This window comes from Oncorhynchus mykiss, chromosome 15 (assembly GCF_057628025.1).
Source record: "Oncorhynchus mykiss isolate SJ-2025 chromosome 15, ASM5762802v1, whole genome shotgun sequence".
Classification (NCBI taxonomy): domain Eukaryota; kingdom Metazoa; phylum Chordata; class Actinopteri; order Salmoniformes; family Salmonidae; genus Oncorhynchus; species Oncorhynchus mykiss.
This window is the reverse complement of record NC_143036.1, coordinates 6,264,202-6,281,779: the sequence shown is the minus strand read 5'-3', so window position 1 is coordinate 6,281,779 and position 17,578 is coordinate 6,264,202. Positions and strand designations below refer to the sequence as shown.

The 17,578-nt window shown below is 49.0% G+C and overlaps 1 protein-coding gene across 2 annotated transcripts in view; it reads right to left on the bottom strand.

Annotated features, from left to right (window-relative positions):
• tram1 (translocation associated membrane protein 1) overlaps positions 1-17,578 on the bottom strand; it is a 44,696-nt gene that overhangs the window by 15,704 nt on the left and 11,414 nt on the right. Inside the window, exons 3-7 of one of the 2 annotated variants that reach the window (XM_036945675.2) lie at positions 12,971-13,095; positions 5,644-5,760; positions 5,408-5,466; positions 3,027-3,111; positions 2,186-2,256 (exon numbers count right to left, since the gene is read on the bottom strand). In XM_036945675.2, coding sequence (XP_036801570.2) covers positions 2,186-2,256; positions 3,027-3,111; positions 5,408-5,466; positions 5,644-5,760; positions 12,971-13,095 — 457 coding nt within the window. The remainder of the gene's footprint in view (positions 1-2,185; positions 2,257-3,026; positions 3,112-5,407; positions 5,467-5,643; positions 5,761-12,970; positions 13,096-17,578) is intronic. The other variant, XM_036945676.2, reaches the window with a different exon arrangement.

The window sequence follows — 17,578 nt, the reverse complement described above, 5'->3', positions numbered from 1 at the left end:
CCCGGCTGTAGTCAGCCCCCTGATCCAACCACCCTGCTGTAGTCAGCCCTCTGTCCCAACCTACCGGCTGTAGTCAGCCCCCTGATCCAACCGCCCTGCTGTAGTCAGCCCCCTGATCCAACCGCCCTGCTGTAGTCAGCCCTCTGTCCCAACCTCCCGGCTGTAGTCAGCCCTCTGATCCAACCTCCCGGCTGTAGTCAGCCCCCTGATCCAACCGCCCTGCTGTAGTCAGCCCTCTGTCCCCAACCTCCCGGCTGTAGTCAGCCCCCTGATCCAACCTCCCTGCTGTAGTCAGCCCTCTGTCCCAACCTCCCGGCTGTAGTCAGCCTTCTGATCCAACCTCCCTGCTGTAATCAGCCTTCTGATCCAACCTCCCGGCTGTAGTCAGCCTTCTGATCCAACCTCCCGGCTGTAGTCAGCCCTCTGTCCCAACCTCCCGGCTGTAGTCAGCCCTCTGATCCAACCTCCCTGCTGTAGTCAGCCCTCTGTCCCCAACCTCCCGGCTGTAGTCGGTCCCTCTGTCCCAACCTCCCGGCTGTAGTCAGCCTTCTGATCCAACCTCCCGGCTGTAGTCGGCCCCTCTGTCCCAACCTCCCGGCTGTAGTCAGCCTTCTGATCCAACCTCCCTGCTGTAGTCGGTCCCTCTGTCCCAACCTCCCGGCTGTAGTCAGCCTTCTGATCCAACCTCCCGGCTGTAGTCGGTCCCTCTGTCCCAACCTCCCGGCTGTAGTCAGCCCTCTAATCCAACCTCCCTGCTGTAGTCGGTCCCTCTGTCCCAACCTCCCGGCTGTAGTCAGCCCTCTGATCCAACCGCCCTGCTGTAGTCAGCCCTCTGTCCCAACCTCCCGGCTGTAGTCAGCCCCCTGATCCAACCACCCTGCTGTAGTCAGCCCTCTGTCCCAACCTCCCGGCTGTAGTCAGCCCCCTGATCCAACCGCCCTGCTGTAGTCAGCCCCCTGATCCAACCGCCCTGCTGTAGTCAGCCCTCTGTCCCAACCTCCCGGCTGTAGTCAGCCCTCTGATCCAACCTCCCGGCTGTAGTCAGCCCCCTGATCCAACCGCCCTGCTGTAGTCAGCCCTCTGTCCCCAACCTCCCGGCTGTAGTCAGCCCCCTGATCCAACCTCCCGGCTGTAGTCAGCCCTCTGTCCCCAACCTCCCGGCTGTAGTCAGCCTTCTGATCCAACCTCCCTGCTGTAGTCAGCCCTCTGATCCAACCTCCCGGCTGTAGTCAGCCTTCTGATCCAACCTCCCGGCTGTAGTCAGCCCTCTGTCCCAACCTCCCGGCTGTAGTCAGCCCTCTGATCCAACCTCCCTGCTGTAGTCAGCCCTCTGATCCAACCTCCCGGCTGTAGTCAGCCCTCTGTCCCAACCTCCCTGCTGTAGTCGGTCCCTCTGTCCCAACCTCCCTGCTGTAGTCAGCCCTCTGATCCAACCTCCCTGCTGTAGTCGGTCCCTCTGTCCCAACCTCCCGGCTGTAGTCAGCCTTCTGATCCAACCTCCCGGCTGTAGTCGGTCCCTCTGTCCCAACCTCCCGGCTGTAGTCAGCCCTCTGTCCCAACCTCCCTGCTGTAGTCAGCCCTCTGTCCCAACCTCCCGGCTGTAGTCAGCCCTCTGTCCCAACCTCCCGGCTGTAGTCAGCCCTCTGTCCCAACCTCCCGGCTGTAGTCAGCCCTCTAATCCAACCTCCCTGCTGTAGTCAGCCCTCTAATCCAACCTCCCTGCTGTAGTCAGCCCTCTAATCCAACCTCCCTGCTGTAGTCAGCCCTCTGATCCAACCTCCCGGCTGTAGTCAGCCCTCTGTCCCAACCTCCCTGCTGTAGTCAGCCCTCTGATCCAACCTCCCGGCTGTAGTCAGCCCTCTGTCCCCAACCTCCCTGCTGTAGTCAGCCCTCTGATCCAACCTCCCTGCTGTAGTCAGCCCTCTGTCCCAACCTCCCTGCTGTAGTCAGCCCTCTGTCCCAACCTCCCTGCTGTAGTCAGTCCTCTGTCCCAACCTCCCTGCTGTAGTCAGCCCTCTACAGCAGGGCGGTTGGATCAGTCAGCCCTCTGATCCAACCTCAAGCCTCTGTGTATAAGCGTCTTTCAGAGCGGTAGAGGAAGTGGAGGTGGATTTTCCACTGGACTTTTGTGTACAATTGGACAAAACAATAATCTTCTGGTGTTGTTGATGTGAACCAGTCTTACTTGAGAATGTATGCTCCAACGATGTGAACTAAGTACAGAGAGATATACACCAACTGTCGGGGAATATCCTCCTGCAAACAAACAGCAAAAGAGACAGGATTTCAGGAAAACAAACTGCTTGGGGACACAGCCGACATTTAACTCTGTAATGACGACAAGTGAAATTGGTGGTCAAAATGTTTCAACTTCTTTTGAAGCACAACTAGTACATCAGCAAGGAGCCTCACTTGTGAGTTACGTCAATTCAATCCAAATAGTACACATACACGTAGTACACATAGTACACATACACGTAGTACACATACACGTAGTACACATACACGTAGTACACATAGTACACATAGTACACATAGTACACATACACGTAGTACACATACTACACATACACGTAGTACACATACTACACATACACGTAGTACACATACTACACATACAGAGTACACATACACGTAGTACACATAGTACACATACACGTAGTACACATACACGTAGTACACATAGTACACATACACTTAGTACACATAGTACACATACACATACTACACATACAGAATACACGTAGTACACATACACGTAGTACACATACACAACACGTAGTACACATACACAACACGTAGTACACATACACAACACGTAGTACACAACACGTAATACACATGCACAACACGTAGTACACAACACGTAGTACACATACACAACACGTAGTACACATACACAACACGTAGTACACAACACGTAGTACACATACACAACACGTAGTACACATACACAACACGTAGTACACAACACGTAGTACACATACACATAGTCTGTTGGAGTACTACGTGTACTAAGTGCTCACCTTCTTGGTCTTCTGGAAGTAGATCTCAGGCAGAGCGTGAAGCCAGTAGCCCATCTGGCTGATAAAATAGAATTTCATCTGGAACCTACAAGCAGGACAAACAGGACACCAAGTCCATTATATCACTACCTTATATTCTTAGTTCATTTAGCAGACACTTCTCGAGAGCGACTTAAAACAAAATAAATAAAGTGAATTCAACGAAGGTAGGTAAGACAATGTTATAGTAGCATTTTGCACATACAAAAATAAAAAAGCAGCTACATTTTGCTATTAAACAACACTAGACAGGTTACACACAGAGGTACCTAGGAGAAGTCATGTTGAGTGATATGATTCACTCATTCCATAGAGGAGGGTTTGAAGAGAACACCCCCAACTCCTATTTAAAAGAAACGCCCCCAAATCCTATTTAAAAAAAATAATTAAACGCCTCAAGCTCCTATTTAAAAAATGTAAAAACACCAACTCCTATTTAAAAAAAAATGTTTTTTAAAAAAGAACTTGCAACTCCGCTTACGATACGGCATATGAAAGGAGAGAGCTTACGGATTGCATCTGAAGCAGTATCATCTCACTGTGATGATGTTCTCAGATGGGTTTAGAGCTTTCAACGTGAAAGAATACTAAATCATTTTGGTCGAATTGAAACAAGACCAGTTTCCTCTCGGTCACAGAAGGACAGATATCAAGCTGTGTTTTTAAAGCTGACCTTGTAACGAGTAACGCATGCGTTTGAAATGGCATCTTTGCATTGGTCGGAGGACGCTGGGCTGAAAATGGTCTGTTAGTTATATACGAAACGGTCCCAAGCTTGTCATTAAGTACGATCACATGTATTTAGTTAGAAGGTGAAATACTATAGTATGATGTTTATAAAACGTGATGGTAACTATATATCACTCCACTGATTTGTCATATTTGTACTTGAGTTCGTGTCCTCAAAAATGACTACACCTCAGCCAAGTATAACTACGTTGACCAGATAGGTGAGGTTGTAATCTTTCTGTCAGTATAAGCATTACTAGGTATTGTTTATGGCTCTCGTGATAATTACTTTTTTGTTGTTGGTATGTCTATATTAGGCAAAAATCTACTTTGACACTTAACTATGGAAATCCTGTGACTAACACAATAACCATTACAATAACCATTACTAGCCATCTTATTAACCCTTACTGGCCATCTTATTAACCCTTACTAACCCTAACTAACCATTACTAGCCATCTTATTAACCCTTACTAACCCTTACTAACTCTAACTAACCATCTTACTAACCCTTACTGGCCATCTTATTAACCCTTACTAACCCTAACTAACCCTTACTAACCCTAACTAACCCTTACTAGCCATCTTATTAACCCTTACTGGCCATCTTATTAACCCTTACTAACCATTACTAGCCATCTTATTAACCCTTACTAACTCTAACTAACCATCTTACTAACCCTTACTGGCCATCTTATTAACCCTTACTAACCCTAACTAACCCTTACTAACCCTAACTAACCCTTACTAGCCATCTTATTAACCCTTACTGGCCATCTTATTAACCCTTACTAACCCTAACTAACCATTACTAGCCATCTTATTAACCCTTACTAACCCTAACTAACCATTACTGGCCATCTTACTAACCCTTACTAGCCAGCTTATTAACCCTTACTAACCCTTACTAACCCTAACTAACCCTAACTAGCCATATTATTAACCCTTACTAACCCTAACTAACCCTTACTAGCCATCTTATTAACCCTTACTAACCCTAACTAACCCTTACTAACTCTAACCATCTTACTAATCCTAACTAAACCTTACTAGCCATCTTACTAACCCTTACTAGCCCTAACTAACCCTTACTAGCCATCTTACTAACCCTTACTAACCCTAACTAACCCTTACTAGCCATCTTATTAACCCTTACTAACCCTAACTAAACCTTACTAGACATCTTACTAACCCTTACTAACCCTAACTAAACCTTACTAGCCATCTTACTAACCATCTTACTAACCATCTTTCCAACCTGAAATCCTGTGACTAACACAGGAACATCTCAGAAGCTAGAATAAGCAGAACGGTTTCCACGGAGATACTTAAGAGAACTAATGCTCTCTGAGTACAAACACTCCGTCTGTGTGTTTAAACAAAGCCACCCACTTCTATGCAAATATCCCACCAGTTGACATTAGGGAACTGAGGAGTACTGTGAATGATGAGCGTTGGCCATTACAAGGAAACAACTACTAAGATGATGTGTAAAACAGTCAGAAACATGTAGTTGTACATGTTTAACTTTGCTCTTTAACAAAAAGGGACAGTACCCAAGTCTGATGAGTATAATGTTTGGGTTTGCATAGAAAACGGGTTCAGGACTTACGGCATCAGGGTATGAGGGTATCCATCCCACAGACTCACTGGGTTGGACAGGAAGTTCTCCTGGAAGAGAAACAAAAAAAAGTCTCACACAAACACACACACACCAATCAGATGGTCTTAAACAAAACAGGAACACCCCACTAGCCCAGTAAACAAAACAGCCCAGAATGTAGACCATTTAAAACCATCGACATCTTACACACCCGACAGTAAACAGATAGGGTTAAAAGCACATACAGACATGAGGATGCTGGTTCCCCACCCGAAGGAGAACAGGTAGAAGGCAGAGAGCTGGCCTGACTCGTTGAACTTGCTGTGCTTGGTCTTAGAGAAGTGCATCTTTCGGTTGATTTTCTGCATAACAAATAGACAGATAGAGGTTAGAGGTGGTGGTGTATAGATAGAGAGAGGTTAGAGGTGGTGGTGTATAGATAGAGAGGTTAGAGGTGGTGGTGTATAGACAGATTGAGGTTAGAGGTGGTGTTGTATAGACAGAGAGAGGTTAGAGGTGGTGGTGTATAGATAGAGAGGTTAGAGGTGGTGGTTAGAGGTGGTGTTGTATAGACAGAGAGAGGTTAGAGGTGGTGGTGTATAGACAGAGAGAGGTTAGAGGTGGTGGTGTATAGACAGAGAGAGGTTAGAGGTGGTGGTGTATAGACAGAGAGAGGTTAGAGGTGGTGGTGTGTAGACAGAGAGAGGTTAGAGGTGGTGGTGTATAGACAGAGAGAGGTTAGAGGTGGTGGTGTATAGACAGAGAGAGGTTAGAGGTGGTGGTGTATAGACAGAGAGAGGTTAGAGGTGGTGGTGTATAGACAGAGAGGTTAGAGGTGGTGGTGTATAGACAGAGAGAGGTTAGAGGTGGTGGTGTATAGATAGATAGAGAGGTTAGAGGTGGTGGTGTATAGACAGAGAGAGGTTAGAGGTGGTGGTGTATAGATAGATAGAGAGGTTAGAGGTGGTGGTGTATAGATAGATAGAGAGGTTAGAGGTGGTGGTGTATAGACAGAGAGAGGTTAGAGGTGGTGGTGTATAGACAGAGAGAGGTTAGAGGTGGTGGTGTATAGACAGAGAGGTTAGAGGTGGTGGTGTATAGATAGAGAGGTTAGAGGTGGTGGTTAGAGGTGGTGGTGTATAGACAGAGAGAGGTTAGAGGTGGTGGTGTATAGACAGAGAGAGGTTAGAGGTGGTGGTGTATAGACAGAGAGAGGTTAGAGGTGGTGGTGTATAGATAGAGAGGTTAGAGGTGGTGGTTAGAGGTGGTGGTGTATAGACAGAGAGAGGTTAGAGGTGGTGGTGTATAGACAGAGAGAGGTTAGAGGTGGTGGTGTATAGACAGAGAGAGGTTAGAGGTGGTGGTGTATAGACAGAGAGGTTAGAGGTGGTGGTGTATAGACAGAGAGAGGTTAGAGGTGGTGGTGTATAGACAGAGAGAGGTTAGAGGTGGTGGTGTATAGACAGAGAGAGGTTAGAGGTGGTGGTGTATAGACAGAGAGAGGTTAGAGGTGGTGGTGTATAGACAGTTAGAGGTTAGAGGTGGTGGTGTATAGACAGAGAGAGGTTAGAGGTGGTGGTGTACAAATAGAGAGAGAGGTTAGAGGTGGTGGTGTATAGACAGAGAGAGGTTAGAGGTGGTGGTGTATAGACAGAGAGAGGTTAGAGGTGGTGGTGTATAGACAGAGAGAGGTTAGAGGTGGTGGTGTATAGATAGAGAGAGGTTAGAGGTGGTGGTGTATAGACAGAGAGAGGTTAGAGGTGGTGGTGTATAGACAGAGAGAGGTTAGAGGTGGTGGTGTATAGACAGAGAGAGGTTAGAGGTGGTGGTGTATAGATAGAGAGGTTAGAGGTGGTGGTTAGAGGTGGTGGTGTATAGACAGAGAGAGGTTAGAGGTGGTGGTGTATAGACAGAGAGAGGTTAGAGGTGGTGGTGTATAGACAGAGAGAGGTTAGAGGTGGTGGTGTATAGACAGAGAGAGGTTAGAGGTGGTGGTGTATAGATAGATAGAGAGGTTAGAGGTGGTGGTGTATAGATAGAGAGAGGTTAGAGGTGGTGGTGTATAGACAGAGAGAGGTTAGAGGTGGTGGTGTATAGACAGAGAGAGGTTAGAGGTGGTGGTGTATAGACAGAGAGGTTAGAGGTGGTGGTGTATAGACAGAGAGAGGTTAGAGGTGGTGGTGTATAGACAGAGAGAGGTTAGAGGTGGTGGTGTATAGACAGAGAGAGGTTAGAGGTGGTGGTGTATAGACAGAGAGAGGTTAGAGGTGGTGGTGTATAGACAGAGAGAGGTTAGAGGTGGTGGTGTATAGATAGAGAGAGGTTAGAGGTGGTGGTGTATAGACAGAGAGAGGTTAGAGGTGGTGGTGTATAGATAGAGAGGTTAGAGGTGGTGGTGTATAGATAGAGAGAGGTTAGAGGTGGTGGTGTATAGACAGAGAGAGGTTAGAGGTGGTGGTGTATAGACAGAGAGAGGTTAGAGGTGGTGGTGTATAGACAGAGAGAGGTTAGAGGTGGTGGTGTATAGATAGATAGAGAGGTTAGAGGTGGTGGTGTATAGATAGAGAGAGGTTAGAGGTGGTGGTGTATAGACAGAGAGAGGTTAGAGGTGGTGGTGTATAGACAGAGAGAGGTTAGAGGTGGTGGTGTATAGACAGAGAGGTTAGAGGTGGTGGTGTATAGACAGAGAGAGGTTAGAGGTGGTGGTGTATAGACAGAGAGAGGTTAGAGGTGGTGGTGTATAGACAGAGAGAGGTTAGAGGTGGTGGTGTATAGACAGAGAGAGGTTAGAGGTGGTGGTGTATAGACAGAGAGAGGTTAGAGGTGGTGGTGTATAGATAGAGAGAGGTTAGAGGTGGTGGTGTATAGACAGAGAGAGGTTAGAGGTGGTGGTGTATAGATAGAGAGGTTAGAGGTGGTGGTGTATAGATAGAGAGAGGTTAGAGGTGGTGGTGTATAGACAGAGAGAGGTTAGAGGTGGTGGTGTATAGACAGAGAGAGGTTAGAGGTGGTGGTGTATAGATAGAGGTTAGAGGTGGTGGTTAGAGGTGGTGGTGTATAGACAGAGAGAGGTTAGAGGTGGTGGTGTATAGACAGAGAGAGGTTAGAGGTGGTGGTGTATAGACAGAGAGAGGTTAGAGGTGGTGGTGTATAGATAGATAGAGAGGTTAGAGGTGGTGGTGTATAGATAGATAGAGAGGTTAGAGGTGGTGGTGTATAGATAGATAGAGAGGTTAGAGGTGGTGGTGTATAGACAGAGAGAGGTTAGAGGTGGTGGTGTATAGACAGAGAGAGGTTAGAGGTGGTGGTGTATAGACAGAGAGAGGTTAGAGGTGGTGGTGTATAGACAGAGAGGTTAGAGGTGGTGGTGTATAGACAGAGAGAGGTTAGAGGTGGTGGTGTATAGACAGAGAGAGGTTAGAGGTGGTGGTGTATAGACAGAGAGAGGTTAGAGGTGGTGGTGTATAGACAGAGAGAGGTTAGAGGTGGTGGTATATAGACAGAGAGAGGTTAGAGGTGGTGGTGTATAGATAGAGAGAGGTTAGAGGTGGTGGTGTATAGATAGAGAGAGGTTAGAGGTGGTGGTGTATAGACAGAGAGGGGTTAGAGGTGGTGGTGTATAGACAGAGAGGTTAGAGGTGGTGGTGTATAGACAGAGAGGTTAGAGGTGGTGGTGTATAGACAGAGAGGTTAGAGGTGGTGGTGTATAGACAGAGAGAGGTTAGAGGTGGTGGTGTAGAGACAGAGAGAGGTTAGAGGTGGTGGTGTATAGACAGAGAGAGGTTAGAGGTGGTGGTGTATAGACAGAGAGAGGTTAGAGGTGGTGGTGTATAGACAGAGAGAGGTTAGAGGTGGTGGTGTATAGATAGAGAGGTTAGAGGTGGTGGTGTATAGACAGAGAGAGGTTAGAGGTGGTGGTGTATAGACAGAGAGAGGTTAGAGCTGGTGGTGTATAGATAGAGAGAGGTTAGAGGTGGTGGTGTATAGAGAGAGAGAGGTTAGAGGTGGTGGTGTATAGATAGAGAGGTTAGAGGTGGTGGTTAGAGGTGGTGGTGTATAGAGAGAGAGGTTAGAGGTGGTGGTTAGAGGTGGTGGTGTATAGAGAGAGAGGTTAGAGGTGGTGGTTAGAGGTGGTGGTGTATAGACAGAGAGAGGTTAGAGGTGGTGGTGTATAGACAGAGAGAGGTTAGAGGTGGTGGTGTATAGACAGAGAGAGGTTAGAGGTGGTGGTGTATAGATAGAGAGGTTAGAGGTGGTGGTTAGAGGTGGTGGTGTATAGACAGAGAGAGGTTAGAGGTGGTGGTGTATAGACAGAGAGAGGTTAGAGGTGGTGGTGTATAGACAGAGAGAGGTTAGAGGTGGTGGTGTATAGATAGATAGAGAGGTTAGAGGTGGTGGTGTATAGACAGATAGAGAGGTTAGAGGTGGTGGTGTATAGACAGAGAGAGGTTAGAGGTGGTGGTGTATAGATAGATAGAGAGGTTAGAGGTGGTGGTGTATAGATAGATAGAGAGGTTAGAGGTGGTGGTGTATAGACAGAGAGAGGTTAGAGGTGGTGGTGTATAGACAGAGAGAGGTTAGAGGTGGTGGTGTATAGACAGAGAGAGGTTAGAGGTGGTGGTGTATAGACAGAGAGAGGTTAGAGGTGGTGGTGTATAGACAGAGAGAGGTTAGAGGTGGTGGTGTATAGACAGAGAGAGGTTAGAGGTGGTGGTGTATAGACAGAGAGAGGTTAGAGGTGGTGGTGTATAGACAGAGAGAGGTTAGAGGTGGTGGTGTATAGACAGAGAGAGGTTAGAGGTGGTGGTGTATAGACAGAGAGAGGTTAGAGGTGGTGGTGTATAGACAGAGAGAGGTTAGAGGTGGTGGTGTATAGATAGAGAGGTTAGAGGTGGTGGTGTATAGATAGAGAGGTTAGAGGTGGTGGTGTATAGACAGAGAGAGGTTAGAGGTGGTGGTGTATAGACAGAGAGAGGTTAGAGCTGGTGGTGTATAGATAGAGAGAGGTTAGAGGTGGTGGTGTATAGATAGAGAGAGGTTAGAGGTGGTGGTGTATAGACAGAGAGAGGTTAGAGGTAGTGGTGTATAGACAGAGAGAGGTTAGAGGTGGTGGTGTATAGATAGAGAGAGGTTAGAGGTGGTGGTGTATAGAGAGAGAGAGGTTAGAGGTGGTGGTGTATAGATAGAGAGGTTAGAGGTGGTGGTGTATAGACAGAGAGGTTAGAGGTGGTGGTGTATAGATAGAGAGAGGTTAGAGGTGGTGGTGTATAGAGAGAGAGGTTAGAGGTGGTGGTGTATAGATAGAGAGGTTAGAGGTGGTGGTGTATAGATAGAGAGGTTAGAGGTGGTGGTGTATAGATAGAGAGAGGTTAGAGGTGGTGGTGTATAGATAGAGAGAGGTTAGAGGTGGTGGTGTATAGATAGAGAGAGGTTAGAGGTGGTGGTGTATAGACAGAGAGAGGTTAGAGGTGGTGGTGTATAGACAGAGAGAGGTTAGAGGTGGTGGTGTATAGACAGAGAGAGGTTAGAGGTGGTGGTGTATAGACAGAGAGAGGTTAGAGGTGGTGGTGTATAGACAGAGAGAGGTTAGAGGTGGTGGTGTATAGATAGAGAGAGGTTAGAGGTGGTGGTGTATAGATAGAGAGGTTAGAGGTGGTGGTTAGAGGTGGTGGTGTATAGATAGAGAGGTTAGAGGTGGTGGTGTATAGATAGAGAGGTTAGAGGTGGTGGTGTATAGATAGAGAGGTTAGAGGTGGTGGTGTATAGATAGAGAGGTTAGAGGTGGTGGTGTATAGATAGAGAGGTTAGAGGTGGTGGTGTATAGATAGAGAGGTTAGAGGTGGTGGTGTATAGATAGAGAGAGGTTAGAGGTGGTGGTGTATAGATAGAGAGAGGTTAGAGGTGGTGGTGTATAGATAGAGAGAGGTTAGAGGTGGTGGTGTATAGATAGAGAGAGGTTAGAGGTGGTGGTGTATAGATAGAGAGAGGTTAGAGGTGGTGGTGTATAGATAGAGAGAGGTTAGAGGTGGTGGTGTATAGACAGAGAGGTTAGAGGTGGTGGTGTATAGACAGAGAGGTTAGAGGTGGTGGTGTATAGATAGAGAGGTTAGAGGTGGTGGTGTATAGATAGAGAGAGGTTAGAGGTGGTGGTGTATAGATAGAGAGAGGTTAGAGGTGGTGGTGTATAGATAGAGAGAGGTTAGAGGTGGTGGTGTATAGATAGAGAGAGGTTAGAGGTGGTGGTGTATAGATAGAGAGAGGTTAGAGGTGGTGGTGTATAGACAGAGAGGTTAGAGGTGGTGGTGTATAGACAGAGAGGTTAGAGGTGGTGGTGTATAGATAGAGAGAGGTTAGAGGTGGTGGTGTATAGACAGAGAGAGGTTAGAGGTGGTGGTGTATAGACAGAGAGGTTAGAGGTAATTCATTATTATCCAATTTTATTAGAAGAATAATAAAACAGTACCATTATCAGCAACCATCACTCCTGTGTTCCAATGGCACGGTGTGTTAGCTAAATCAAGTTTATCATTTTAAAAAGGCTAACTGATCATTAGAAAACGCTTTTGCAATTATGTTAGCACAGCTCAAAACTGTTGTTCTGATTAACGAAGCAATACAACTGGTCTTCTTTAGACTAGTTGAGTATCTGGAACATCAGCATTTGTGGGTTTGTTTACAGGCTAAAAATGTCCAGAAACAAATAACTTTCTTCTGAAACTCGTCAGTCTGTTCTTGTTCTGAGAAATGAAGGCTATTCCATGTGAGAAATTGCCAAGAAACTGAAGATCCCGTACAACACTGTGTACTACTCCCTTCACAGAACAGCGCAAACTGGCTCTAACCAGAATAGAAAGAGGAGTGGGAGGCCCCGGTGCACAACTGAGCAAGAGGACAAGTACATTAGAGGGTCTAGTTTGAGAAACAGCCACCTCACAAGTCCTCAACTCGCAGCTTCATTAAATATTACCCACAAAACACTGCAACAGTGAAGAGGCGACTCCGGGATGCTGGCCTTTTAGGCAGAGTTGAAAAGAAAGAGCCATATCTCAGACTGGCCAATAAAAATAAAATACTAAGATGGGCAAAATAGGCCAGCATCCCAGAGTCGCCTCTTCACTGTGTGTGTGTCTGAGTGTGTGTGTGTGTCTGAGTGAGTGGGTGTGTCTGAGTGAGTGGGTGTGTGTGTGTGTATGTGTCTGAGTGTGTGTGTGTCTGAGTGTGTGTGTGTGTGTGTGTGTGTGTGTCTGAGTGTGTGTGTGTGTGTGTGTGTGTGTGTGTCTGAGTGTGTGTGTGTGTGTGTCTGAGTGTGTGTGTCTGAGTGTGTGTGTGTGTGTGTGTCTGAGTGTGTGTGTGTCTGTGTGCCTGAGTGTGTGTGTGTGTGTGTGTCTGAGTGTGTGTGTGAATCTGAGTGTGTGTGTGTGTGTGTGTGTGTGTGTCTGAGTGTGTGTGTGTGTCTGAGTGTGTGTGTGTGTCTGAGTGTGTGTGTGTGTGTGTGTGTGTATATGAGTGTGTGTGTGTGTGTGTGTCTATGAGTGTGTGTGTGTGTGTATCTGAGTGTGTGTGTGTCCTTACGTCCAGTACATACTCCTGGATGATAGCGTGGATGATGATGGCCACCAGCATGTAGAAGAAGATCGTTGCCAGATCCTTCAGCCCGTGGTGGAAGTGGTTCACCACGCTCTCCTCTGATAGGCCTTCTGAAAGGGAGACACACAAAGCATTTCACCTTAATAAACCCTTTATTCCCTACTATCTCTGCTGGACCATCTGATGGGAGTATTTTGCATGTGAAATGGACAGATTGGAGACAGGGGGAAAGATAAATCGATAAGAGTACATGTCAAACGGTATTGGACAAGATTGAACCGGCCCTATAACCACACCAAGGTCCCACTGTCGGAGCCGGCACTATAACCACCAGACCAAGGTCCCACTGTAGGAGCCGGCACTATAAGCACCAGACCAAGGTCCCACTGTAGGAGCTGGCACTATAACCACACCAAGGTTCCACTGTCGGAGCCGGCCCTATAACCACACCAAGGTCCCACTGTCGGAGCCGGCCCTATAACCACCAGACCACACCAAGGTCCCACTGTAGGAGCCGGCCCTATAACCACCAGACCACACCAAGGTCCCACTGTAGGAGCCGGCACTATAACCACACCAAGGTCCCACTGTAGGAGCCGGCACTATAACCACCAGACCACACCAAGGTCCCACTGTCGGAGCCGGCCCTATAACCACACCAAGGTCCCACTGTAGGAGCCGGCCCTATAACCACCAGACCACACCAAGGTCCCACTGTCGGAGCCGGCCCTATAACCACACCAAGGTCCCACTGTAGGAGCCGGCCCTATACCCACCAGACCACACCAAGGTCCCACTGTCGGAGCCGGCCCTATAACCACCAGACCACACCAAGGTCCCACTGTAGGAGACGGCACTATAACCACACCAAGATCCCACTGTAGGAGCCGGCCCTATAACCACCAGACCACACCAAGGTCCCACTGTAGGAGCCGGCCCTATAACCACACCAAGGTCCCACTGTCGGAGCCGGCCCTATAACCACCAGACCACACCAAGGTCCCACTGTAGGAGCCGGCACTATAACCACCAGACCACACCAAGGTCCCACTGTCGGAGCCGGCCCTATAACCACACCAAGGTTCCACTGTAGGAGCCGGCCCTATAACCACCAGACCACACCAAGGTCCCACTGTCGGAGCCGGCCCTATAACTACACCAAGGTCCCACTGTAGGAGCCGGCCCTATAACCACCAGACCACACCAAGGTCCCACTGTCGGAGCCGGCCCTATAACCACATCAAGGTCCCACTGTAGGAGCCGGCACTATAAACACACCAAGGTCCCACTGTAGGAGCCGGCCCTATAACCACCAGACCACACCAAGGTCCCACTGTCGGAGCCGGCCCTATAACCACACCAAGGTCCCACTGTAGGAGCCGGCCCTATAACCACACCAAGGTCCCACTGTAGGAGCCGGCCCTATAACCACCAGACCACACCAAGGTCCCACTGTAGGAGCCGGCACTATAACCACACCAAGGTCCCACTGTAGGAGCCGGCCCTATAACCACCAGACCACACCAAGGTCCCACTGTCGGAGCCGGCCCTATAACTACACCAAGGTCCCACTGTAGGAGCCGGCCCTATAACCACCAGACCACACCAAGGTCCCACTGTCGGAGCCGGCCCTATAACCACACCAAGGTCCCACTGTAGGAGCCGGCACTATAACCACACCAAGGTCCCACTGTCGGAGCCGGCCCTATAACCACCAGAGCACACCAAGGTCCCACTGTCGGAGCCGGCCCTATAACCACACCAAGGTCCCACTGTAGGAGCCGGCCCTATAACCACACCAAGGTCCCACTGTCGGAGCCGGCCCTATAACCACCAGACCACACCAAGTTCCCACTGTAGGAGCCGGCCCTATAACCACACCAAGGTCCCACTGTAGGAGCCGGCCCTATAACCACCAGACCACACCAAGGTCCCACTGTAGGAGCCGGCCCTATAACCACCAGACCACACCAAGGTCCCACTGTAGGAGCCGGCCCTATAACCACACCAAGATCCCACTGTAGGAGCCGGCCCTATAACCACACCAAGGTCCCACTGTCGGAGCCGGCCCTATAACCACACCAAGGTCCCACTGTCGGAGCCGGCCCTATAACCACACCAAGGTCCCACTGTAGGAGCCGGCCCTATAACCACACCAAGGTCCCACTGTAGGAGCCGGCCCTATAACCACACCAAGGTCCCACTGTAGGAGCCGGCCCTATAACCACACCAAGGTCCCACTGTAGGAGCCGGCCCTATAACCACCAGACCACACCAAGGTCCCACTGTAGGAGCCGGCCCTATAACCACCAGACCACACCAAGGTCCCACTGTAGGAGCCGGCCCTATAACCACCAGACCACACCAAGGTCCCACTGTAGGAGCCGGCCCTATAACCACCAGACCACACCAAGGTCCCACTGTAGGAGCCGGCCCTATAACCACCAGACCACACCAAGGTCCCACTGTCGGAGCCGGCCCTATAACCACACCAAGGTCCCACTGTAGGAGCCGGCACTATAACCACACCAAGGTCCCACTGTAGGAGCCGGCACTATAACCACACCAAGGTCCCACTGTAGGAGCCGGCACTATAACCACACCAAGGTCCCACTGTAGGAGCCGGCCCTATAACCACCAGACCACACCAAGGTCCCACTGTAGGAGCCGGCCCTATAACCACCAGACCACACCAAGGTCCCACTGTAGGAGCCGGCCCTATAACCACCAGACCACACCAAGGTCCCACTGTAGGAGCCGGCCCTATAACCACCAGACCACACCAAGGTCCCACTGTAGGAGCCGGCCCTATAACCACACCAAGGTCCCACTGTAGGAGCCGGCCCTATAACCACCAGACCACACCAAGGTCCCACTGTAGGAGCCGGCCCTATAACCACCAGACCACACCAAGGTCCCACTGTAGGAGCCGGCACTATAACCACACCAAGGTCCCACTGTAGGAGCCGGCACTATAACCACACCAAGGTCCCACTGTAGGAGCCGGCCCTATAACCACCAGACCACACCAAGGTCCCACTGTCGGAGCCGGCCCTATAACCACACCAAGGTCCCACTGTCGGAGCCGGCCCTATAACCACCAGACCACACCAAGGTCCCACTGTCGGAGGCGGCCCTATAACCACACCAAGGTCCCACTGTAGGAGCCGGCCCTATAACCACCAGACCACACCAAGGTCCCACTGTAGGAGCCGGCCCTATAACCACACCAAGGTCCCACTGTCGGAGCCGGCCTTATAACCACCAGACTACACCAAGGTCCCACTGTAGGAGCCGGCCCTATAACCACCAGACCACACCAAGGTCCCACTGTAGGAGCCGGCCCTATAACCACACCAAGGTCCCACTGTAGGAGCCGGCCCTATAACCACACCAAGGTCCCACTTCAGACAAACATACATGTAGCATTTATTAAGGTTTACAAAGGCCTTCATGGATGCTTTAAGAAGGGTTTAGAACCACATACCACATGCTATATATCACGTGAGGAAAAGGTTTAGTGAAGCCGAAAAGGACAACTTGTCTAGGAAATACCAGGCTGACCTGCTACTCAAGTAATTTAGCTGAAAACACCAGCCTGTTAATGAATGACAGAGGGCTTATGAGCACCGGAAACTGAATATATGTCCCAAATGACACCCTATTCCCTATATAGTACACTACTTTAGACCAGAGCCCTATGGCACCCTATTCCCTATGTAGTGCACTACTTTAGACCAGAACCCTATGGCACCCTATTCCCTATATAGTGCACTACTTTAGACCAGAACCCTATGGCACCCTATTCCCTATATATAGTGCATTACTTTAGGCCAGGGCCCCTATGGCACCCTATTCCCTATATAGTGCACTACTTTAGACCAGGGCCCCTATGGCACCCTATTCCCTATATAGTCCACTACTTTAGATCAGGGCCCCTATGGCACCCTATTCCCTATATAGTGCACTACTTTAGACCAGGGCCCTATGGCACCCTATTCCCTATATAGTGCACTACTTTAGACCAGGGTCCATAGGGCTGTGATCTAAAGTAATGCACCGTGTCAGGAATAGGGTGCCATTTGGGAAGCGGCCTGCCAAGAATATCTGCTCTACAAATAAAATCCGACATCACGAAACACATTCCATCAGCACCTCGCACATGACTTCAAATAAAGGCAAAGTAGAGTAGGAAGTAGAACGGCTAGGTTTAAGTAGTACAGGAAGTAGAACTTTTAGGATTAAGTAGAGCAGGAAGTAGAATGGCTAGAACAAATGAGTTCGGAGCTCCACTGTTATAGAATGAGTGTTACAAGGAGGAGTTTGTGGAAAAACATTCAACTTTTTCCCTATATAGCGCACTACCCAATAGGCCCTGGTCAAAAGCAGGGCACCACATAAGGAATAGGGTGCCATTTGGGACACACACGAGGCTGTGATGCTGTAGCCTGTAGTAAACCCTAGCCCCAATTCTTCCAGGACAACCTAACAGGAGAACATTATAAATCAAGAAGACTAAATGTTGCATCACGGGGGGGGGGGGGGGGGGGGGGGGGGGGAAGAGTGTTCTAGAAGTGGAAAAAGTGTTCTAGA